Below are 25,036 nucleotides of genomic sequence, written 5' to 3' on the forward strand. Positions count from 1 at the left end.
GGATCTTTTAAGGAATTCAGGGGGCACCGCAGATGTTCCCCTAGACCACCCCCCAACCCACAGCCTGGTTCTTCCCGCCTTCCACCCCTCCCCCTCCCACCACACTTCGGAGCTCTTGACGAGGAATATCTGTTGTCTATTTACTGAAGGTGATGAGGTGACCACACTGAACATGATCAAGAGTGCCCCCGTGGGTCCTGTGGCCGGAGGGATCATGGGCTGCATCATGGTCCTTGTTCTCGCTGTGTATGCCTACCGCCATCAGATTCATCGCCGCAGCCACCAGCATATGTCACCTCTGGCTGCTCAAGGTGAGTGTAGAAAGCCTCCTTGGGCTGGTTCTGAGATTAGGAAAGCAGCCCATAGTTAAAGCTCTCAGAAATTATAAAGGCAGAGTGACTCTTTGGAGTTACCCCAGAAACCCCCACCCCAAAACCTGCTATCATCTTCAGTGCCTAAACTCCACAAGCCCCATCTTGACTCACCAGAAAATTCCTGGCTCCTCTCTCTATCACAATGGTCTCTATCACTGTAAGCCTGGCAAGGAAGTTGAGGTGCCAAGTGAAAGACTGTGTCACATGTGCTGACCTTCTTGGTATGAAAAGAAAACATAAATCTCGTCTACAGCCTGGTTACAGCACGTGAATAAACATAGATGAATAATCCAAGTTCACCAAATAGAATAAATCACTAAAGACTAGTACAAAACAATCTCTAACCTCAATCTTAATGTCAAGAGTTTTTTTTTATTTTTATTAGCATTTTCCATGATTATAAAAAAAATATATCCCATGGTAATTCCCTCCCTCCCCCCAATGTTAAGAGTTTTAAGTCTGCTATCTCTACTCATTTGAAGAGAACAAAACCACTTTGTGACCATCCCCACCACTCCTGAAGTTCCAGGGGTGTGTGAACCTGGGTTTTGTGGAGGTTAACTGAACTCATCACTCTTCTTTGGCTACTTAGCTCAGCCTTGCTGCACTAATAACAGGTTGACATTAGCAAGTTTCACTGACTGCAACCCTGACTTAGCCACAGGGATAATTACAGAGCACCTGGCTTTGGTGAGATTTGGCTAGATTTTGGATGACCATCAAGTATGGCCTTATGCCTGGCCCTTTGTAATTTCTTAACACTATTTTATCAGCCCTGTCCGTCATGGTTTTGGGCCCTTCCCTTCCACTTCAGTTGTCTTAGCAGAGGGAAAGATGAGTTGACCTCCATCCACTGTTTTTTGAGGCAAGCCCAACAGACTGGACTTTTTTTTAATGTGTGTGTGAGAGAAAGAGAGAAAGAATTGGCATGTCAGTACCTCTAGCCACTGTAATCCAACTCCAGACATGTGGATCACATTGTGCGCATGTGTGACCTTGCACACTTGCATCACCTTGTGCATCTGGTTTATGTGGGACCTGGAGAGTTGAACATGGGTACTTAGGCTTCACAGACAAGCACCTTAACCACTAAGTCATCTCTCCAGCCTTCTTTCTCCTCTTCTTAAGAAAATCAATTTTATTTGCCTCTTGATTATTTGCTTCTTGTTCTTTTGTATCCCTCTTTCTGAAAAAAAAAAAAAAGGTGAAGACATCACTTCATTTTCTTCCAAGCTAGGGAGATTGAGCCCAATACATGTCAGGCTAGCCCTTAACCACCCAATTCCTTTACCAGCCCTGAACTCATTTTTGTTGTTATTGTTTTGTTTTTGCTTTTGTTTTTTGAGGTAGGGTCTCACTATAGTTCAGGCTGACCTAGAATTCACTCTGTAGTCTCAGGGTGGCCTCGAACTTATGGTGCCCTTCCTATCTCTGACTCCCAAATGCTGGGATTCAAGGCACTTGGGAGGTAGAGGTAGGAGGATCCCTGAGAAGGTGAGGCCACCCTGAGACTACAGAGTGAATTCCAGGTCAGCCTGAACTACAGTGAGACCCTACCTCAAAAAACAAAGAGACAAACAAAAAGCATGTGCCACCACACCTGGGTCCTGAACTCATTTTTTTTTAAGATTTTATTTTGATTTATTTATTAGAGACAGAGGGAGAGAGAGAGTGAGTGAGAATGGGCACACCAGGGCCTCTAGCCATCGCAAACAAACTCCACATGCCACCATGTGCATCTGGCTTACGTGGGACCTGGAGAATTAAACCTGAGTCCTTAGGGTTCGCAGGCAAGTGCCTAAACCAGCACTAAGTCATCTCTCCAGCCCCTGAACTCATTTTTGATGGGGTGCTTTGCCCAGCCATCACACAAGTGCTGAAGCCCAAGATTTTGTTTGATTAAATAGTCATATTTCTTTCTTTTTCATTCTGGGTAGAGATGTCAGTGCGAATGTCCAACCTGGAGAATGACAGAGACGAAAGAGACGACGACAGCCATGAGGACAGGGGCATCAGTGAGTACTCAGCTGCCTCCGGCAGCGCGGCCCAGCAGGAGGCCAGCCCAAGCGAACACGCCTTCTCATGTCCTTTTGGCTTGCATTGAAATTTAAGAAGCCTTGACACAGTGGGTATTTTTCCCCCTTCTCTTTTTTCATTGACATAAGTGTATGTCACTGCTTTGTTTTAGGTAATCTCAAAAGAATTTTTTTTTTTTTTTTGAGGTAGGGTCTCACTCTAGCCCAGGCTGTCCAGGAATTCACTCTGGATTCTCAGGGTGTTCTCAAACTTAGAGCAATCCTCCTACCGCTGCCTCCCAAGTACTGGAATCAAGAGACTTTTTTTTGACCTGGAATTAACTATGTAGTCTCAGAGTGGCCTTGAACTCACAAGATCCTCCTACCTCTGCCTCCTGAGTGCTGAGATTAAAGGCATGTGCCACCATGCCCAGCTTCAAAAGAATTTTTTGATGTTACCTTGTGCACTGAGTGCTTTGGCCTAAAGCAGCTCATCTCTGCATTGCCTTCCAACATAGGTTTGAGAAAGAAGTTTTTAGTATCTGCTTCATTAGTACCTTAACTAGTGTACACAGCATTAGAGAAAGGAGGAACATTTTCTTTATCCAAAGAGAGTTCTGTTATGTAGAAACACCTGGCTTTCACCTACATAAACTCGGCCTTTTGGTGCATGTTGCATGGCTATATACTTCTCCTACATCAGCTCTTAAGTCAGCTTCCCTTGTCTGCTGGGTTCTTTTTAAATTACTTATCGTAGCTTTTTCAAGAATAACTCCCCAACATGTGAGCATGCAAGCTCAGAGCAAGGGAGTTGCTGTAATGAAAGATTGGTATAAGAATGACATTAATTGTCCTTGGCTTCCCACAGTTAGCAATACTCGGTTCATTGCTGCAGTCATCGAACGACATGCACACAGTCCAGAAAGGAGGCGGCGCTACTGGGGCCGGTCAGGAACTGAAAGTGATCATGGTAAGGTCTGGTTGCCTGCATTAGAAGACCTTGGAAGCCTGCTCTACTCTTGTGTGCTGATATTCTCACCTCCCTCTCAACCTCTCTCCTGTTCTACCTAAGCATGACACTTTTATTAGGACCCAAGGGCAATCCCTAGCATAAGGCAATCTTCATCAGTTGTGCCTAAGGTTTTCTCCATAAAGAAATTGTATTTGAGGGCTGGAGAGATGGCTTAGCGGTTAAGCGCTTGCCTGTGAAGCCAAAGGACCCCGGTTCAAGGCTCGATTCCCCAGGACCCACTTTAGCCAGATGCACAAGGGGGCGCATGTGTCTGGAGTTCATTTGCAGTGGCTGGAGGCCCTGGCATGCCCATTCTCTCTCTCTCTCTGTCTATTTGCCTCTCTCTCTCTCTCTCTGTCACTGTCAAATAAATAAATAAAAATAAACAAAAAAATTTTTAAAAAAAGAAATTGTATTTGACACTTTTTTTCCATTTAAACTTTTTATTGACAACTTCCATAACTATAGAAAATAAACCACAATAATTCTCTCCCATTACCCCTGTCCTCCACCTCCCAAGTCCCCCTCCATTGAAAACCTCTTCTTTCCAGTTAGTCTCCTTTTGTTGTTGTTGTTGTTGTTGTTTTGTTTTGTTTTGTTTTGTTGTTGTTATTGTTTTGAAATAGAGTCTCACTGTAACCCAGGCAGACCTGGAATTCCCTATGTAGTCTCAGGGTGGCCTTGAACTCATGGCGATCCTCCTACCTCTGCCTCCCAAGTTCTACACTTAAAGGTGTGCACCATGCCTGGCTTTAGTCTATTCTGTTTTGATGCCATGATTTTGTTCCTCCTGTTATAAGGGTCTTGTGTAGGTAGTATTAGGTACTATAAGGTCAGGAACATCTAGGCCATTTTGTGTCTGGAAGATAGCATTGTATGCACTTCCTTTGGCTCTTCCATTATTTTTTCCTATCAATTTTTTGTTTTGTTAAGAACATACTTTGTATGGATGCATCATGTGTTGGTACCATCTTTTCCCTCCTCCCTACCCCCATTCCTCAAGGGCCTCTCCTCAGTGGGGTTGCAGGTATTCCTCATGGGCTTGTGGGAGCAGCAGTCACTTATTGGAGGGAAGCAATGCCCCTGGGCATGATGTCCCAATCTATGGCTCTTACAATATTTCTGGCCCCTCTCCAGCAAAATTCTCTGAGCCTTGGTAGGTATGTTTTAAGTCTAGTTCAGTGATGACCTCTTAGGAGCCTCTGGATCTCTGCTTTGGTAAGTATTGAATATCTTCAGCATCTGTTTCCTTTACCCTGGCGCTGATTGTCAGTCTCACCATGGAAGCAGCACTCTTGCTCATCTCCCCAGTTCCTCTGTGATTTCACCTGGGCCTTGGCTAATATGTGAGGGGTAGTTTATCTCCTTGTGTCTTGCTGCCTTCTGAAAATGAAAACCAGATTTTCCAATAGAGAATGAAGTTAGCATAGATTAAATGGGATAAGCATTATTGATTTAGGGAGAATTTGATGGGTGAGTTTGAGCTTGATAAAAATTAGACAACCACTCAACCAATGGGATCTCATGAAGCTAAAGTGCTTTTGCACAGACCAGACTATAAGCAGATTATAATAGATTACCCACAGAATGGAAGAAAAAATTCGCCAGTTATGCCACTGGCAGAAGCCTAATATCTAGAATCTATAAAGAACTCAAAAAACTGAACAATAAAAAAATCAAACAACCCACTCAAAAAATAAGGTAGAGAACTGAATAAGGATTTCTCAGAGGAAGAAATACAAATGGCTAACACACACTTAAGAAAGTGTTCAGCATCCTTACAACCCATCAAATGCAAATTAAAACAACTACAAGATTCCACCTCACTCCAGTAAAGATGGCAATCCTTAAAAAAAAAATTAAACAACAACAAATGTTGGCAAGGATGTGGGGAAGGAGGAACCCTCATCCGCTGTTAGTAGGAATGTAAACTTATACAACCACTATGGAGATCAATATGAAGATTCCTGAAAAAGATGAACATAGAGCTACCAACAGACCCAGTTATTCCCTTACTGGGCATTTCCCCTAAATGTCCCATGCTTCACTACAGAGATAATTTGCTCAATCATGTTTATTGCTGCTCAATTCATAACAGCTAAGAACTGGAATCAACCCAGATTCCCATCATTAGACAAATGGAAAATGAAGTTGTCTTACATAGACACAATGGAATTCTACTCAGCTATAAGAAAAAAAAAAACACAACAAAATTTTTAGGAAAATGGATGGACTTGGAACACACACAATTACAGAAAGACAAATGTCACATGTTCTCACTCATCTGTGGTTCCTAACCTGGGTCAGCTTGAGTTGCTGACATGATTAGATAGGCAACTTGAGGCCTAGGCAGTAGGGATGAAAGGGTGTGGGGGGAGGAGAAGGTGAAGTTGAGGGAAAATAAACACAAAACTAAACCCAAAATGAACTGATACTATAGAAACATTTTTCTCTGACATGTTTTTATAGTATGAAAAAAAAATTCTTGACAATAACATCTTAAGAGAGGAATTATTTATTTTGCCTTATGGCTTAAATAAGTTCAATGCATGATCACTTGGCCCCATGTGCTTGAATAGAAAATAATGGTGGGAGCTCATAGCAGAGGCCAGCTGTTCACATCATGGCAGACCAGGAAACAGAGTAAACCAAGAAGTGGCCAGGGATAATATAACCCCAAGAGCCAGTTCCAAGTGACCTACTTCCTATAGCTAGACCCCAACCTTTAAAGTTCCCAGAACCTTCCAAAATAGTGCCACCAAGCCTTCAACACATGAGCCTGTGAGGAACAGTGATGATTGGAACTATAACTGATGGGGTCATACTGTCCACCTGGAGCTTGCGAATCAGGGAAGCCAACATTCCCTAGGACTTGGCGTTGCCAATGGGCTTTGGCAGCCATGGTCTCCTGGGTGTGAGAAGAGTCTGGGCTGTCTTCTAGCATTCTGTAGTCTAGGAGACTACAAGAAGACTTTGCCAGAGTATCATTTTTACTAAGTCCTGAAAGATGGTTAAGGAAAAGTTAGGTGCCAAGGATGTTAGAGGCCAAAGAATGAGTATGTTTGATGCTGTGCAGATACCTTAAGTATAGGTGTGGTGCTCAGGAAAAGCCAAGACGAAACCAAGGAGGTGGTGCTAAGTGCCAAGTAAGCCCATGACTTAGGAAGTCTGGGTACTGAACCAAAGACCTGGCCATGCCACATGGCCTCTCCCCTCTGCAGTGACCCATTGCTTCCTGTCACAAAGAGCAGCAGATGGTGTCCTGGTCTGAACATCACAGTTGCCAGTGTGCTAAAATGACAAAGAATGATGGTGTTGGTGTTTGTTTGTTTTTTTAATTTTTAAAATAGCTACCTAATCCCCCCCCCACACACACACACACAAACCAATTTTATTTTCCTTCTAGAACTAGGTCTTTTTGTATCAATAATTAAGCCTTTTCATTTGGCTTTTTGCACATCTGTCCTCAAACAAGAAAAGGGCCTCCAAGGATCATGTTACACTTGGATGTGCACTAAGCAAGAGCCAGAGTCCCCTGTTACTTTATGGCTGGGATGCACAGTCCCTCTGCAAAATGGAGAGAGGCCGGAGAAAATGGGAGACTGCGATTGATGGCGTTCCCACCCACAAAGCAGAACAGAGATTCTGTGGAGAATTAAAGCAGAACCACACTTTTTCAGTGCCTTGACTTTCTGGCTCTTTTCCCCGAAAAAAACCTTTAAACCTGCATAAATTTCTTCTGGTAGGCAATTCTGGGCTCTCTCCTTTGAATACTAAAACAGGCTTGGGGCTAGCAGAAATAATTTCTTATTCAGCACAAATACCAAATCCTCTAACTCCCTTCTCCCAGGGTGTCCATACCAGAGTGGGGGCTGAGTGATCAGTGTTCAACAAGCCCCTCCCATTGTCTGAGAGAGCTGACAGAGGAGGCCATGGCTCAGATAAAATTAGCATATCACACACAGGGATCCAGTGAAGGGCTTGCTTTCTCATTTTTCTTAGTAATTAAATTCCTGCTATCCCCAAGGAAGGAAAACAGAGTTTTTCCATACAGACAGAATACAACACCAAAGGGAAGTGGGGGGCATTTACACCCCACATATTCCACAGGCATCATAAAGTCAATAGCACTTAGCTGCATGTCATCATGTCCTTGTACCTGTACAGTGGGTCACTAAAAGTGGAGGCATCCAGTTAATGTCCCCATGATGTAAACAAGCATGTTCACATGAGCACAGTACTGCATGTTCTCCCCATACCTCGTGTACTAGCCGCCCACTACCTGCTGGGCGCTGTGAAGAGGGTAAGGAGGGGACCTGGTCATTTCTGGGAGGCAGAGCAGTGTGGGGGATCAGCCTGGGAGACAATGACAAGCTGAGCTCACTTTATATTCCACCTCCCTTCTCACTAACCCCTTTTTATTTTTTCTTATAAGCTATTTTGAATCTCAGTTTCCTCATTCTTAAAAGTAGGATTAAGGGCTGGAGAGATGGCTTAGCGGTTAAGCGCTTGCCTGTGAAGCCTAAGGACCCCGGTTCAAGGCTCGGTTCCCCAGGTCCCACGTTAGCCAGATGCACAAGGGGGCGCACGCGTCTGGAGTTCGTTTGCAGTGGCTGGTAGCCCTGGCGCGCCCATTCTCTCTCTCTCTCTCTCTGCCTCATTCTCTGTCTGTTGCTCTCAAATAAATAAATAAAAATAAACCAAAAAAAAATTAAAAGTAGGATTAAAATTTTCTTCTGGCAAAGTTATTGTGAAGATGAAATGAAACAGAGTTGGAGCTCAGGCTATGCCTTCTTTCCCCCTAGCCAGGAAGGAATTTACACCTTAGGAGGAAGCCATCAATGAACACATGCACTCATGAGACTGACGAAAGATGGAATGAGACGTGTTTCTCAGAGAAGGACTGAAGCAGATATGAAAAGGTCAAGGAGATAGTTCATTCCTTGGGACCAGCCTGTGAGCTGATGGGATAATAATGCCAGAATTCTGTGCTGCACAGTTGGCATTTCCATGAAAGTTCTTGAGTTTGGCTAGAAGATTCAGCCTGTGGTAGGAAGCACAGTGCAGTTTCTAGAATTAAAACAATATTACCAAGCTAAGCCTGAAAACTTAAAGCTTCTTATTTACTTAGAAATACTCTGTGTGCCCATCCAATAAGCTTTGAATTTTAAAAGAAACTAGTAAAGCCAGGATATTTTTCTGTTTCTTGATTTTTTTTTTTTTTTAGTGGATTTTTTTGTTATTGTTGTTGTTTGGTTTTTGTTTCTGTTTGGTTTTCTTGAAGTCGGGTCTTCCTCTAGCCCATGCTGACCTGAAACTCACTCTGTAGTCCCAGCCTGGCCTTATACTCACTACCTCCTACCTCTGCCTCCCAAGTGCTAGGATTAAAGAAGTGCATCCCACACCTGGCTTCTTTTTTGTTGTTGTTTTAACAATTTTATTATTTATTAGGGTGTGTGTATGTTTGAATATGAGTACACTAGGTCCTCTTGACCCTGTAAACCCCAGACACATGCAACACTTTATCTGGCCTTATGTGGGTACTGGGGAATGAAACCAGGGCCATCAGGCTTTGCAAACAAGTGCCTTTAACCACTGAGCAATCTCTGCAGCCCTTTTGCTAGTTTGTTTTTGGGGGGGGGGGTGGATGTTTTGTTTTCTTTTGTTTCTTGGCACTAGGGATGTAAACCAGGACCTGGCATGTACCAGGCACATGCTCTGCTCTGCTCTGCTCTGCTCTGCTCTGCTCTGCTCTGCTCTGCTCTGCTCTGCTCTGCTCTGCTCTGCTCTGCTCTGTATTTCAGCACCACCTTCGTAAATATTCTATGATGACTGGAAAATCCTTGCTTTTCAGCAAACTGTTAGACTTACAAGTTGGGTTGCCAGACACTATGTACCATATATCTGCTTTATATTTCTATTGAAAATATTTCTATTGAATATATGCTTTATTTAATAATCTGCTCTCTTAGTTTTAAATTTTAAAAAACAAGCATATTTTAAAAGGGTGGGGGCAAAAAAAGGGCCTAGTATGGTGGCTCACACCTTTAATCCCAGCACATGGGAGGCCGAGGTAGGAGAATCACTTTGAGTTCAAGGCCAGCCTAAGACTATATAGTGAATTCTAGGTCAGCCTGGGCTGACCCTACCTCAAAAAACAAAGCATATGTTTTTTTCTCCTTGTGAATTTATATTTTGTTACTAATTCATAATTTTATAGATAAGTGTGGGAGGGACGCTGGACATTTGAGGCCACCCTGGGCTACACAGTGAAATGCTCTCTCAAAAAATATAAGGAGGGCTGGAGAGATGGCTTAGCAGTTAAGCACTAGCCTATGAAGTCTAAAGACCCCGGTTCAAGGCTCGATTCCTCAGGACCTACATTAGCCAGATGCACAAGGGGGCACACACGTCTGGAGTTCATTTGCAGTGGCTGGAAGCCCTGGTGCATCCATTTTCTCTCTCTCTCGTTCTGCCCCCCTCTCTCTCTCTCTCTTTCTGTCACTCTCAAAAATAAAGAAAAATATGTATAAATTTAGAAAAATAAGGAAAGAAAAAAAATTGGTGCATATTTACATTTAACAACATTTTTTTTTCTTTTGAAAGGAGAATTCCCCCTAATCTTTGGCAAATTTCAAAATACTTAGAAGGCAAAAGCTGAGGCTTGAAAACCCAGTCAAAGGAAATCCAAACTCTGGAGAGGCTGCCGAGCCTCCCGCAGTTACTTGCTGTGGCCACAAGATGGTGCACGAGTCCCTGCAGCAAGCTAGCAACCTTAGGAGCAAGTTTCTTAGGAAGCAACAGAATGCCTAAGTGTGCAGACTTCATCTGGGCTCTTCTCGTAGATGCCTGGCCTCATTGCTAAGCCTGTCTCTCGCTTGAGATTGCTTTTGCAGGCACCTTATATGTATATCTTGAAAGTAATGGTTGTCACCTTTGTGTTTAAGTGATGCTTCCCCTTCAATAGCCAGGGACCCTGTGCGTCCTCATAATTCATCACCGTTCTTAGTGATCACATTTAGTAAGCAGCTCCTTTGTTGAGTGGGAAAATGTCTGTCTGTGTTGCTTTCCCACAGCTTGCTACCCCCTCCAGATGATAAAACAGAGGGGCTGAACAACTATCTGTGGTAGTTTTTATCACTTTGAAAAACACCAAGAGAAAGATTGTGAATGAAGAAAAGTTGATTCGGGCTTACAGTGTAAGCAGTTCCCATCCACATTTGGCTGCACTGCTGTTTCTGTGGCAGAGCATCATAGCTGAAGGGCATGGTGGAGTAAAGTTGTTCTTCCATCTCATGGCCAGGAAGCAAATAGGGTCAGGAGAAAGGTTTTTTTTGTTTTTGTTTTTGTTTTTTCCAGGACATGCCTCTAGTCATATCCTTCCATCTTCTACGTTCCACCACTTCCCACGAATCCCATCACAGTATGACACCATGAAGGTAAAGCCACCATGAGCTAAACACTAGGTTAACACTAGGTGTAAATGAGTGATCAAGTACCATGGGCACTTGTGAGTGAGCAGGAGCTTGTATCTGTGCCCAGTCCCTTGAACAGACAAGCCCCTATCTGCTGAGGCCCAGGCTCAGGCCCTACCTCTAAGCCTTTGACCCTTGCCTCCCTTCTGTTCAGGCTCCATGGCCACACACCCACACCCATGCTTATCATAAAATCCTAGCTGGTGATTGTGACCAGCCTTCTTGGCCTGGCCTGGGCCTATGTGCCAAGCGGCCTAGCCTTTGAGACTTTTGTTCATAGCTATTGCATGTACCTGCACCCTGATGACAGTGCTCTCTTTCTTTATCCTTCAGGGTCACGTAAATACTGGTCAAAAGGCAGCTAAAGAGAAGGGTTTGTTTTGGCTTACAGTTCCAGGAGATTCATCCCGTCATGGTGGGGAATGCAGCATAAGCAGGAGGCTGGCTGGCCACATCCCTTGCAGAGTCAGGAAGCAGAGAGCCAAAAGGAAGTGGGTCCTGGCTATAAAACCTCAAGACCTAATCCCAGTGACCCACTTCCTCCAGCAAGACTCCACCTCCTAAAGATTCCATGCCTCCCCAACAGCACCACCAGCAGGGAACCAAGTATTCAGACACACGAGTCGATGGGATACCTTTTACATCTAAATCATAACACCTCTTCAAGGGGTAGGCCTAGTTTTCCACGTTAGTGTTCATTCTCATTGGTATGCATCTGTTCCAGCACTGTGGGTGCCCTTCTTGACTGGGCTTTTCAGGCATTAAAGCCTCCCTCCTCCCTGTCTCTTGCCAGTCTCTGGCATGGCACCTGCCCAAGGAGTACAGTGATGCCATTGCACACAACATGCTTATGTATTCAGTCAGGATCACATGCATGCTGCAGGCTCTCAGAATCACATTGTACCAAAAGAAGTCATTCTTTCCTGAGACTCCAGGTTTCCTCTGCCGTCATCCTGATTCTAGTCAGTCACTATTAGCCCTTTAACCACCCCTCCCTGGACAACTGCCCATATCACAGCTGGTTGCTTAGCAACCTCATTTTAATTCTTCATTACTCATTGTCCTGTTGCCTTAACTTCCTCACTTTCCTCTCCCTTTCACTCATCCTCTGAACAATAGGAATGATCATTGCAGGCCAGTTTCGGGGAAATGTTACATCTCTTTCCTCATTGGTATGGGCATCATAGTCTAACTTTAATGGACCCATCCACTTCTCAGCTGTCCTCCAGTTATCTGCTAACATACATGCAAACCACATTCTACAAGAATGGCCTTATAAGCCGGGCGTGGTGGCACACACCTTTAATCCCAGCCCTCAAGAGGCAGAGGTAAGAGGATCACCATGAGTTCGAGGCCACCCTGAGACTCCATAGTGAATTATTCTGAAAAAAAAAAAAAAAAAAAAAAAAGAATGGCCTTACAGTTTCACACTTTGCAGCTGTTCTCATCCTGTTTCTTTGCCTCTACCCACTTACCAAACTTCTGTTCACACACTTCAGCCCAACTAAAATATATCTATAACAACCCTTCCTCATCCCCTCAGCCAGAATTAGTTCACCCTTCTCCTGGGTGTCCTGGTGCCTCATTTGTAGCTTTTATCACTGTCGGCATGAGAGGAAGCACTGTTGCATTTTCACATATTATAGTTATTAGGATATACCATGGCTCGCATTTTAATCTCCCCCCTTCAGCCCATGTATTCTGTAGTAGGTAAATATTAAAGTGTTTTATGTCTCAAAAATAACTTTTTCATCTTGCTATGCCCCCAGTGTCCTCCTACACAATGACCTGTACCTACAAGATGCCCAATAGATGTTGGTTGCACTGTAAAATTCTGCCAGTGGAGTGCTGTTTTGTTGAGGACATAGATTTGCCTTCCTAGGTGTGCACAGCACAGACCTTTCAAGCACATACCCCTCCTGCTTGGCTGAGGGAAAGTGCACCAGTTTTGCAAGCACCAGTGTGATGAGCACTTATCTATGGGTGAAAACTGATGGACACAGAGATGTGGCAGAGATATTAATGAGCTGTCATTTCTCAAAATGTTTAGAGGAGATTTTTGCAATATTTAAAAACATGCCAGGATTATTGGAATGGAATCCTTTGATCAAAAAGCATATTTTCTTTTGAAACATGTACTACTTAGAATGATGGAAGAAATTAATCTTTAAACATTGTGAGCCAGCCTACACAGAGAATAGTTGATTCCTTTCCAGTTGCTCTGGGAAGGTGTGAAGCTGGTATTTCATTGGGTATTAAAACTTTGGGCAAGTTCTTACCTTCTTTGATCATCATTTCTATCCCTTGTAAAGTAGAAATTAAAAGCCTCATAGGTATTCAGGAGTCATGTGATGTGATTGCTTGCTGCAAACCATGCAATAGCCATGACTGTGGGTGTCCATCACATGAGCATTTCAAAGCTGTGCCCCCACCCCCTACCTAGTACCCTGTTCATAATGTTCTTTTGAAGCTGCTCATTGCCTATTTTATTGGCTCTATTTAAATGTGGCAGAAAATGGTCATTTTATTCTTTGAAAAAAGTGTAGGGGGTCCTGGGGAGAGGGCTTGGCAGTTAATGGTCCTTCCTTGTAAAGCCACCTGGCCCAGGTTTGATTTCCCCAGTATCCATGTAAAGCCAGATGCACAAAGTGGTCCATGCATCTGGAGTACATTTGCAGTAGCATGAGCCCCTGGCATTCTCTCATGTTTCCCTTTCTCTTTTTCTTCTCTCTCCATCCCCTAATAAATAATATGTTTTTAAATTTTTTTGAAAGAGAAGTCTAGGAGGCTAGCTTCCAAAATGTCAAGATGGATGCATGCAGATAATGGGATGTGGGGTGATTTCAGTTTGGGGCTGTTGCTCATAATTAAGTGATTGTTCTTCTTTATTTTGTTTTCCTCCATACTTTCTCGGTTGTCTGGAATGATTGTGGGTTTTTTTGTTTTTTTTTTTGTTTGTTTTTTTTAGGGAAAACACACTTGATATTTCTCTTTCACTTTAAATATGAGCAACAGTATCTGTTGATGTGGCTTGCAAATGTTTGGCACCCTCGTGTCACAGATGGGAGTCTCTCCCAGATCACCCATGTGAATGTCCTGAGGCTCTGAGTTGCTGTGCTATCTTGTTCTCTTCCTAGGGTACAGCACCATGAGTCCACAGGAAGACAGTGAGAACCCTCCGTGCAATAATGACCCCTTGTCAGCCGGGGTGGATGTTGGAAACCACGATGAGGACTTGGACCTGGACACACCACCTCAGACTGCAGCCCTGCTGAGTCACAAGTTCCACCAGTACCGGGCACACCACCCCGCCCTCCATCATAGCCACCGCCTGCAGGCAGCCGTGACAGTGCACACGGTCGATGCCGAGTGCTGACAATCTCCTCGCCTCTGCGAGAGACAGAATGTTCTGCAAAGAGGAGAGCTCGCACCAAGCCCTTGACAGGAGACTGTTGGTGTCGGTATTTTGTCCAGAGAGTTTTGACTCATTTGCTCATGCTGGCATGTTTAAAAACAGCACAATCATGTTTGTAAGGCTCTGAAACTGGCTCAGAAATGGAGGCGAATCCTGATTAATGGGCCTTCCATGGTTTAATGAAATGGAGCAGAAGGCGAACCTCCAAACATAGATACAATGTTTAAATGAGCCTCCACCAGAGGAATGTTCCTGAGAGCCAGGAGCATCTGGCTCCCTTAACTGGAAGAAAGAAAAGCCGCCCAGCAGAGGCCAAACCCTGCTGGATGCCTGGATAGTTGCTCTTGCTCCCTGTGGTACCCAGGCACCATGAGTGCTGTTCAGAACTCACCTTAGCTCTAAGTGATGTGTCTCAAAGTTTCTAAGTAAAGGATTATTTTTCTACTATTTATTGAACTTTCAAACATTCTCATACTATGGGGAAAAGAAAGGAAAGGCAATGAGAAATTCTCAGCAGTTACCCTGCTCTTGTGTGTAATGGTGTGATTCTTTGATTAAGGAATTCTAATCCTTAATTTAACTGGTGATCTTCCCACTGCCCCAGTCCACAAAATGGGAAAATGAAGAAATCTTTCTGACTTGTTTACATCATTTCATGGAAGCTTTATTTGTAATGCAGTATTTTCTCTGCATTGACAGAGGTAGGGAGGGATAAGATGTTTTCAAAGAAATTCTGTTTCTTTAGAATTCATTTCACTCCCAGACAATGCTTTTCTTAGGTATCTATGAAATCTTAATAACACAGCCCCAGCCTTTCAGTTTGGGGAGAGTGGGATTATTCTCCATGCTCTAAAGCCTATGAATTTTTAAATGTCCCATTTTGACTCTTAAGAATATTGAACAAATCAGAGAAGACATCTTAAAATGGTGAAATTTGAGTTCTTACAGATTTCTTTTGAAATCTGTTGTTAAAAGCTGCTGCCAGTTGCCCACCAACTGCTTTTGATTTATACAGGGATTAATCAAATCTGGCTACTGGGTCATGGGGCATTGTAATTTTAAAGTAGTGTTCTGATTACAATGATGTATTTTAGATTCACATCTTGTGATTCAAATATGTTATAAAAACATTCTTTGCACCACGTGTGTGGTAAATCTCCATTTATATGTAGTTGAAAAAAAATTCACTGAATAATGTTTTAATGATAGGGTATCATGATATAATGTAAAACAAATGGTTCATCAGCAATACAGAAAGTAAGCTACATATGTGCTGTCCAGAACTCCCTCATACTGTGTATAAAATTGCAGTCTAGTGAAATAAACTGTATGCAATGGACAGTGTAAGAGGCTGCCACCATTTGTTATGTTCCCAGGCAAGCTGCATTGTGACCTAGCAAGTCAGTACCAAGCTGAAAACAGGCCAGCCTCCTTTCAGTGCTGCCTGTCAACTCCAGGCCTCTTCACCATCTCACACACAGCAGTGAGAGAGAAAATGCACAAAGTAAAAAACAAAAGGGTAAAGCTGTCATGTTTATGCCTATAAGTTGGAATTGCTGAAGAAGGAGGGCCATAAAAATTAATTTTAAAAGGTGTTTATTTAAATGTATGTATATGTAGTCTCCTCCTTTCTTGACTAAGTAACTAAGCCCATGTCATTAATGTAAAATGGGTTTCCTGTCTTCCCATAAAAGTAACTCCTTGGCGGGGTTCGAGTTTTTCTCCTCAAAAATCTATTTAGAAACCAGCTTTTTGTCTTTCTCTGTATTCTCTTACTTGTATTTATCAAAACTTATCCCAAACAGTGAATTCTGGATTGCAGGCAAAAGTTTATTTTTGCACCTGCCTTTAAGCATTTAACCACTAATTCAACAAAACAACCACCAAAAAAAAAAAACAAAACCCAAGTGCTAGTCTTGATGGTGACGAGGGAGGGGCGAGAGAACAAGAATTACAGGGCTGGGCACTTGGAAACCAGCAGCAAGCTGAGCGTGGTGGGACATTCCTGGCTTCTCAGCCCTGGGGGAGGAGGCAGGAGAATAGTGAGTGCAGGGCCAGCCTGGCACATGTATGTAAGCAACACTCCCCATCTCAAAGATACTTCTAGAAAAAGCGATTTTGCATCTTTTGCAATGAGACTGTACTGAGCTCTAGGAGGAAGTAACTGTTTCTAACCAGGAACCAGCACTTGGTTAGAAAGGCTCTGTAGAGTGCCATACAAGCTTGTGAAGTCCAGGTTAATGTTTTCCTCTTCCAAGGTAGGTTTTATCTTCAAGCATTCCATATAACAGTTTTTACATGTTTGTTGGTTGCCACAGAAAACAACTGGGTATGGCCATGAACTTTTGTAACCCCAGTCTTGCAGAGGAGCAGATACGAGCCCCACAACCTCTGAAATTAGTAAAAAGAGACTTTGGCTCAAAATAAGACCAGGCAGAAGAGTGACAACCACCCCTCCCAAAGCAAGTGAGCAAAGGGAGCATCAGAAGGGCACCTATATGTGCATACACCACATCACACATACAGTAAAATGATTGAAAAAAGAAAATCACATTTTTGGAAACTTACCACAATGATAAATTTCAGTTCCTTATGCTCCTCAGATGCCATTGTTGACCACGAACAGGTTTTCATGGAATCCTCTAGAGAGCTCAACTCCATCTATGCTCTCTCACCATGGGCCTCTAATGCCCATAGCCAGCATTGCTCAGGTGTGAGCATCGGGAGCTCGGGGTGCTCCAGGTCACCTGACAGGTGGAAGACAATGTCCTGGTCCAAACTCCACAGCTCCTCTGTCTATGCCTATCTGCTTTTCAGATAAATGTGCTTTAGAAATTATGAAAACTGGCCATTTTTCTTTACTTTGTTTAATTTCAGCTAAACCTCACCAATATGGAAAACTATCCTGTTTCCCCTACAGACTTATTTTGCCAACCGAAGTGACTTTGGCACCTGGCAAGACATTCTAGAAGATCACTTGGGCTCACACCCCTAGCAATGGACTGCTCCAAAGGCTATATTCTTTCGTTGTTTATTATTTTGTGAGAGAGAAAGGCAAAGAAAGGATGGGTGCACCAGTACCTTCCAGCCACTATGAATGAATTCCAGATGTGTGCGCCCCCTTGCGCATGTGTGACATTACACACTTGTGTCACTGTGTGTGTCTGGCTACGTGGGACCTGGAGATTCAAAGATGTGTTCTTAGGCTTCGCAGGCAAGTGCCTTAACTGCTAAGCCATCTCTCCATCCCCAAAGGCTGTCTTCCTCATGTCTCGTAGAATCGGTATATTCCTGAAGCACGTTGGTCTGGCCTGGCCTCATCTGTATCCTTGTTGGTCTGCTTTAAACAGAGTAGTGTCAATTTTCCTGACTGGGTTAGAAGAACATTGAATTTTTTTTAATTCAATTTAAAAAGATCCTAAGATAAAAGGGTATATGTGCATGTACACATATATTAAGATCTATGGGTTTTTGTTTTTTTTTTTCCAACCTCCATCAACTCTAAATCTCTTTAGAGTCTCTTCCTTGATCCCTTAGTTCAGGGTTTCTCATATTTATTCATGATTTCTCCCTCTCCTTTAGGAAAGCATTTTATTTTCATTTATATGCTCCCTAAGAAGGGATATAAAGGGATGAGACTTGCATAGGGTCACATGTTGGAGAAGTGCAAACTATTATAATAGCTGATTTCCATCCCCACAAATCCATTTTGTTCCCCTTGTGAGTAGGATCTTCCCCACCGAGAATGGGCCTTAAAGAAAGGTGTTCAATGTTCTGACCTCAGTGTTTTTCTCAGCACTGTTACCCAACCGTCTCTTTAAGCTTTTCATTCTTTCCTCTCACATCTTGGGGGCCAGAGCACTGAATTGGAATATAATCCCAAGCTTAAAACTCACCCACAGCCTTTGGTTAAACCATAGCACCTGCATTCTTGTCTGTCCTTTCTGTGTGTAACTGGTTTCAAGCTCTGAATATCTCCACTGAATCAGTGGCCTCTAAACTGCTTCCTCGTTTCTCTCCCAGTCATTCAGTAACCAGTGCACCTCAGTCCATGCACTAGGAGGCAAGTGTTCAGTGACAAGCTGCAGATATAATCCTTTCCTCAGTGGCTGTAGAGCTACAAGTGCATAATGAGGCTGGCTGTCCAGCCCCATTCTTAACATGGAGTAAGGAACATGATTCCATTAATTCACTTTAGGGGTAGGACTGGACCTCTTATTCATTCTATGAGAAGATAATATCCTGTTTCCCTCCCCTACCATTTACTTGGTCTGAAGCTCAAACTTACACAGCCAACACAGAGCATCCCTTCTGATGGCCGGGGTCAGTGCAACTTGTTTTGGCCCAGTCAGACTGACAGGACTACATACAAGGAGAGTCTCTGTCTCCTTGTAATGTGAGGAAGTCAGCAGGGAATACCTGACCCACTGGCTGCCACCTTGCTCACAATTAACAGCCTCAACCTCAGAGGGCCACATTCTGCGGACAGTGGGTCTCTTCTCGGGAATGGGAGAGGCTGCTGACTCGAGCAGCTGATGGGAGGCAGCCAGTCTAATGGTTTAAGATGGGTTGAGTCTTTAGCATCTTCATTTGAAAGCTACAAACACAGGCTTTTAAACAAGCACACAAAGCCTCAATACAATTTTAACTAGGATTGTTTGATGTGATTGTTAAAGGCTTATTCTAAATTGAAAAATTATAGAGTAGCAAGACAAGAGTGTGGACAGCAAGCCATTGAAAGGTGTGGATGGAGCTATGTCCTGTACTTTAATGTTTGTTGAAACAGTTAACTTCTTAGAGTGTCCACTAGAGCCATAATTACTTGCAAAACTGATGAGTACATAAGGCAGTGAACAAAGACAATTGATCTTCCTAAATCATGTTTAATCAGTTAGTATGACAATTGTTTGTTTTCAGTATATCGAACCAACAACTAATACAATGTTACAAGTATGGGGTTTTTTCTATATGATCTCTGGCAACTCCAACTTTTTAAGACATAGTTTTGAGTATATAGGTCTATTAACACTGTCTATATTTTATTATAATCACTTGTGTGATGAATGCATAAGTCTAAGTGCAAAAATAATTCCCATGGCTGATTTAAATACATGGATACTCATTTACTGTGGCTTTCAGTAGCAGTTTTTGGAGAAGAAATTTACATATGGAAGGTTTTCAATTCCTATTTCTCATAAAACTGCCTGTGTTTCTTTCATACTGTTCACACTCTTATTTTGGGTGAGGTCTGACTAAAGTATTTTACGTAAAAGTGCAGCCACCAGGATTACTGCCTTCTTTCTGACATCGGCCAAGTACTTTTAGAACATAAAGTATGTATATAAACATGAAGTTTGACTTCCCTGTAAAGGTATGTTCCTAACTTTCAGTGTTCCTTGGCAAGCCTTTGTCCAGACCCAATTAGTTTCTGTCACAAAATTCCTTAGATAACTAATAAGAAAAACTTTTGTGTAGCTCACAGTTGTGGAGGCTCCAATCCATGCTCATATGGCCCTGTTGCTCCAGGTCACTGGTGAGTGGAGCAGTGGCAAGAGGACTATGTGAGAAGACTACTCACCTTACACTCAGGAAACAGAAAAGAGAATGAAGATGGAACATAGTCCCATTATCCCACTCATGGGACCAAGCCTTTTATACTGTGGGCCTTTGGAGGGCAGTTAATGTGCATACTACTGTACTTACCATGTACTTACCATGTTGTCCTAGTCTCTCCACAGCTGCCCTTGGGTTCTACTCTCATCCCCATCCTGCCCTTATGATAGTCTCCCACCCCCATTCAGCCACCCAGCCTCTTCATTCCTTGAACCAGCCCTGCACTGACCTCTGGGCCTTTGCATATGCTTTGGGCTCTGCCTGAAACACTCCTCTCCAAGTTCCACCCTGGCCTTGATGGTGACCCCTTTGCCTTCTATGTCAAGTTGGATGTGAAAGTGTCAGGCCCAACACCTGAGTGCCTCACTCTTGAACATTCACTGGAGCTCTGCAAAAAGAGGCTAGAGTGAGTAACTGAGTGGAAACAAGGAGCAGAGACCAAGTCCTTGGGGCTGGTCGGCAGACAAGGGCAACAGTTGAGGGGAGCCAGATACCCAAAGATGGCAAAACCCAAAGAGTTCATGGAAACCTTGAGGATGGCTGCTGACTTCCTACAGAGCCTGTCATGACAAACCTAAACTAGTAGTTCTTTTTAATTATAATTTTATAATTGACAACTTCTGTACTTTCAGACAATAAGCCATAATAATTTACTCCCCTTCCCCACTTTCTCTTTACAACTCCACTCTTCATTGTATCCCCTCCCTCTCTCCATTAGTCTCTTTTTTTATTTTGATGTCATCAGCTATTTCACCTATTATGAGGGTCTTGTGAAGGTATTGTTAGGCACTGTGAGGTCATGGATATTGAGGCCAACTGATGTCTGGATAGTTGCACTGTAAGAAGTTGTACCCTTCCTGTGGCTCTTACATTCTTTCCACCAGAGGGCTGTAGCTACCTGGATTAACATCTGGGTCCTCTATTCTATCTCATTGATCTACATGTCTATCTTTGGGCCATGCTGTTTTTGTTACTATGGCTTTGTAATACAGCTTAAAATCGGGTATGGTGATACCACCCACCTTATTTTTGTTATTCAAAATTGTTTTGGCTATTGAAGGTTTTTTGTGCTTCCAAGTTAATTTTAGATTTTTTTTTTCTGTTTCCATGAAGAATGCCATTGGAATTTTAATGGGAATTCCATGAAATGTGTAGATTGCTGTTGGTAAGATTGACATTTTCACAATATTGATTCTTCCAATCCAAGAACAAGGGATGTCTTTCCATTTCTTAGATTCTTCTGCAATTTCTCGCTTGAGTGTTTTAAAGTTCTCATTGTAGAGATTCTTTACTTGTTTGGTTAGGTTTATTCCAAGGTACATGTTTTTGTTTTTGAGGCAGATGTTAATGGGAAAGATTCCCTGATTCCATCCTCCTCATGTTTGTTGTTAGTATATAGGAAGGCTGCTGATTTTTGTGTGTTTATTTTGTATCCTGCTATATTGCTAAAAGTGTTTACCAACTCTAACAGTCCTTTATGTATAGAATCATGTCATCTGCAAATAATGATAACTTGATCTCTTCCTTTCCAATTTGTATCCCTTTTATGAGTGTCTCTTGCCTTATTGCTATAGCTAAGACTTCCAGTACTATATTAAATAAAAGTGGGGACAGTGTACACCCTTGTCTTGCTCCTGAAATTAGTGGAAAAGCATCAAGTTTTCCCCATTTAGTATTATGTTGGCTGTAGATTTGTCATAAATAGCTTTTATTATGTTGAGATATGTTCCTTCTATTCCCAGTTTATGTAAGACTTTTACCAGAAAGGGTTGTTGGATTTTGTCAAATGCCTTTTCTGCATCTACTGGGATGACACTAGGGAAGGGTCTCACCTGGTCACAAGCTGACTTGGAACCCTCCACAGATCAGAAATCTTAACCTCCTTGTTGTCAGGATTAAGGGTGTGGGTGGGGCACCACACACCCTAAAGGACAGTTAGAGGATCTGGTTGTCATAATACCTACTCGTGGATAAATACTCAGAGCTGTTTTTTCATTGAAAGAGTACATAGTTTAGTTAAATTTTAGAATCTGCCTGTATCTTGTTCCACTCAGCCTACTTGAATAATAAAGAAAAACAAGTCAGAATTACTAGCAATGAAGAACACAGTTAACGAAATAAAAAACTCTGTAGAAAATCTCACCAGTAGAATGGATGAAGGAGAGGACAGAATATCTCAGCTAGAAGACCAGGTGGCAGATCTAATATAGTCCCAACAAAGAGAAAGACAAACTTACAGAAAAGTATGAGTGGGAATTTCAAGATATTTGGGACACTATGAAAAGATCAAACATAAGAATTCAGGGCATAGTAGAAGGAGAAGAATTTCACTCCAAAGGCATAGTAAGCATCCTCAACAAAATCATAGAAGAAAACTTCCCCCAAATTGGGAAAGAGGTGCCAATGCAGATACAGGAAGCCTTTAGAACCCCAGCCAGACAAAACCTGGAAAGAACCTCTCCTCACCATATTATAATCAAACTACTAAACACACAAACCAAAGAAAAACTATTGAAAGCAGTCAGAGAGAAAAATCAAGTTACCTACATAGGCAAGCCTATCAGGATTACAGCAGATTACGCAACACAAACTTTAAAAGCCAGAAGGGCATGGAGTGATGTATTCCAAGTCCTGAAAGATAACAAGTGTCAACCAAGGTTACTTTATCCTGCAAAACTATCCATTCAAATAGATGGAGAAATAAGGACATTTCACGACAAAAGCAAGCTAAAGGAGTATTTGAAGACAAAACCAGCCCTACAGAAAATACTTGAAAGAATCCTCTATGCTGAAGAAAAAGGAAAGCACACATATAAGAAAACAGGAAAAAACAATTTTCAAATACGAGTTAACACAAGAGAGAAAAGGTAAAACTGGAAGAACTACAAAAAATAGCTAATATGAATACATGCCTTTCAATATTATCTCCTAATATCAATGGCCTCAATGCCCCAACCAAAAGGCATAGGTTTGCAGACTGGGTTAAAAAGCAAGATCCTTCAATTTGTTGCCTCCAAGAAACCCACCTTTCTATAAAGGATGGACACTATCTTAGGGTGAAAGGTTGGAAAATGGTGTTCCAAACAAATGGACCTAGGAAATAAGCAGGGGTTGCTATCCTAATATCTAACAAGGTAGACTTCAGTCCAACATTAGTTAGGATATATGCCTAAGGCAAATCTACTTTTAACTCAAGAACATCCACACTGATTTTCACAATGGCTATACCAGACTACATTCCCACCAATAGTGTAGAAGGGTTCCCCTTTTTCCACATCCTTGCTGCCGATTATTGTCATTTTTTTTAAATTTTTTATTTGAGAGCAATAGAGAGAGAGGAAGAGTGAGTGAGAGAGAGAGAGAGAGAATGGGCACCCCAGAGCTTCTAGCCACTGCAAATGAACTCCAGATGTGTGTGCCCCCTTGTGCTTCTGGCTAACATGGGTCCTGGGGAATCGAGCCTCGAACCAGGGTCCTAAGACTTCACAGGAAAGCGCTTAACTGCTAAGCCATCTCTCCAGCCCATGCTTTGCTTTCTTGATGCTACCCATTCTGACAGGAGAGAGATGGAATCTCAAAGTAGTTTTAATTTGCATTTCCCTGATAGCTAAGGATGAAGAACACTTTTTTTAGATTTTTATATGCCATCTTTATTTCTTCTGATGAGAACTCTGTATTTCTGTACCCATTTTTTAAGTGGGTTGTTTGATTTCTTTGTATATTCTGGATATTAATCCTCTTCAGATGCATAGCTGGAAAAGATTTTCTCCCATTCTGTAGGTTGTCTCTTTGCTGTATTCACAGTGTCCTTTGCTGTACAAAAGCTTTGTAATTTCATGAGATCTCAGTGGTTGATTAGTAGTTTCATTTCCTGAGAAACTAGGGTTATATTCAGAACGTCATTGCCTATGCCAATATGTTGAAGGGTTTCCCCTATCTTCTAGCAATTTCAGAGTTTCAGGTCTGATATTAAGGTCCCTGATCCATTTGGACTTGATTCTTGTGCATGTAGAAAGGCAAAGATCTATTTTCCTCCTACATATAGATATCCAGTTTTCCCAGTACCACTTGTTGAAAAGGCTGTCTTTTCTCTCATGAATATTTTTGACATTTTTGTCAAAAATCAGATGGCTGTAGTTTCCTGGATTAACATCTGTGTCCTCTACTCTGTTCCATTGATCTACATGTCTGTCTTGTGCCAGTATCATGCTGTTTTTGTTACTATGTGCCGGGCTCCTTCCCGGGCAGGCAGGTAGTGCCGAGGGAAGGACCAGGCCTGCTGGTTCCTCCCTAGGGGTTGAGGGGACCATGAGCGTGGGACTCAGAAACCTCTCCTGGCCACCGGAGAAAAACCACACTGCGTCAGGAGTCTTTGCAATGCAGGAACTCGCAGAAACAACTCGCTTTATTACTCTGAGCAGTTGCCTATATCATGTTCGGGACGAAGGCGGGGATTTTAGGACAGGGGCGGAGGGGGGGGGTGGAGAGGAGAAGTAAAGGCCAATAGTAAACTTTAACTATTGAAATGGTAATTACAATTGCCATTGAGGTGGCAGGCCAGAAGCCATTAGGTGTCTTGCTGAGTCCTAGCTGGCCAGAGACAGGTAGCCAAACTTTCGCTAGGCTCAGGAAGTTCCACTAGACCTCACGCCTGGGCCTTTCAGAGCCCAACAACTATGGCTTTGTAATATAGCTTAAACTTGGGTATGGTGATAATACCAGCCTTGTTTTTTATTTATTTATTTATTTATTTATTTATTTATTTATTTATTTATTGGTTACTTTTATTTAATTATTTGAGAGCAACAGACAGAGAAAGAGGCAGAGAGAGAATGGGTGCGCCAGGGCCTCCAGCCACTGCAAACGAACTCCAGGTGCATGCACATCCATGAGCATCTGGGTAACATGGGTCCTGGGTAATCCAGCCTCAAAGTGGGTCCTTAGGTTTCACAGGCAAGCACTTAAGTGCTAGGCCAGCTCTCCAGCCCCCAGCTTTACTTTTGTTGCTCAAAATTGTTTTGGCTATTCAAGGTTTTTTTGTGCTTCCAAATGAATTTTAGGATTTTTTTTTTTTGCTGTTTCTGTGAAGAATGCCATTTTAATTTTAATGGGGATTGCATTAAATGTATAGA

The 25,036-nt window shown here is 42.6% G+C and overlaps 1 protein-coding gene and 1 pseudogene across 1 annotated transcript in view; one reads left to right on the forward strand and one right to left on the reverse strand.

Annotated features, from left to right (window-relative positions):
• The window catches only part of Cachd1 (cache domain containing 1), a 258,103-nt gene extending 242,468 nt beyond the window's left edge, over window positions 1–15,635 (forward strand). Inside the window, exons 28-31 of the mRNA XM_045149156.1 lie at window positions 150–311; window positions 2,312–2,389; window positions 3,258–3,359; window positions 14,014–15,635. Coding sequence (XP_045005091.1) covers window positions 150–311; window positions 2,312–2,389; window positions 3,258–3,359; window positions 14,014–14,252 — 581 coding nt within the window. The 3' untranslated portion in view covers window positions 14,253–15,635. The remainder of the gene's footprint in view (window positions 1–149; window positions 312–2,311; window positions 2,390–3,257; window positions 3,360–14,013) is intronic.
• Window positions 15,636–16,056: 421 nt separating this feature from the next.
• On the reverse strand, window positions 16,057–16,203 carry LOC123461358 (annotated as a pseudogene).
• Between the last annotated feature and the right edge of the window lie 8,833 nt (window positions 16,204–25,036).

This window comes from Jaculus jaculus, chromosome 5 (assembly GCF_020740685.1).
Source record: "Jaculus jaculus isolate mJacJac1 chromosome 5, mJacJac1.mat.Y.cur, whole genome shotgun sequence".
NCBI lineage: Eukaryota > Metazoa > Chordata > Mammalia > Rodentia > Dipodidae > Jaculus > Jaculus jaculus.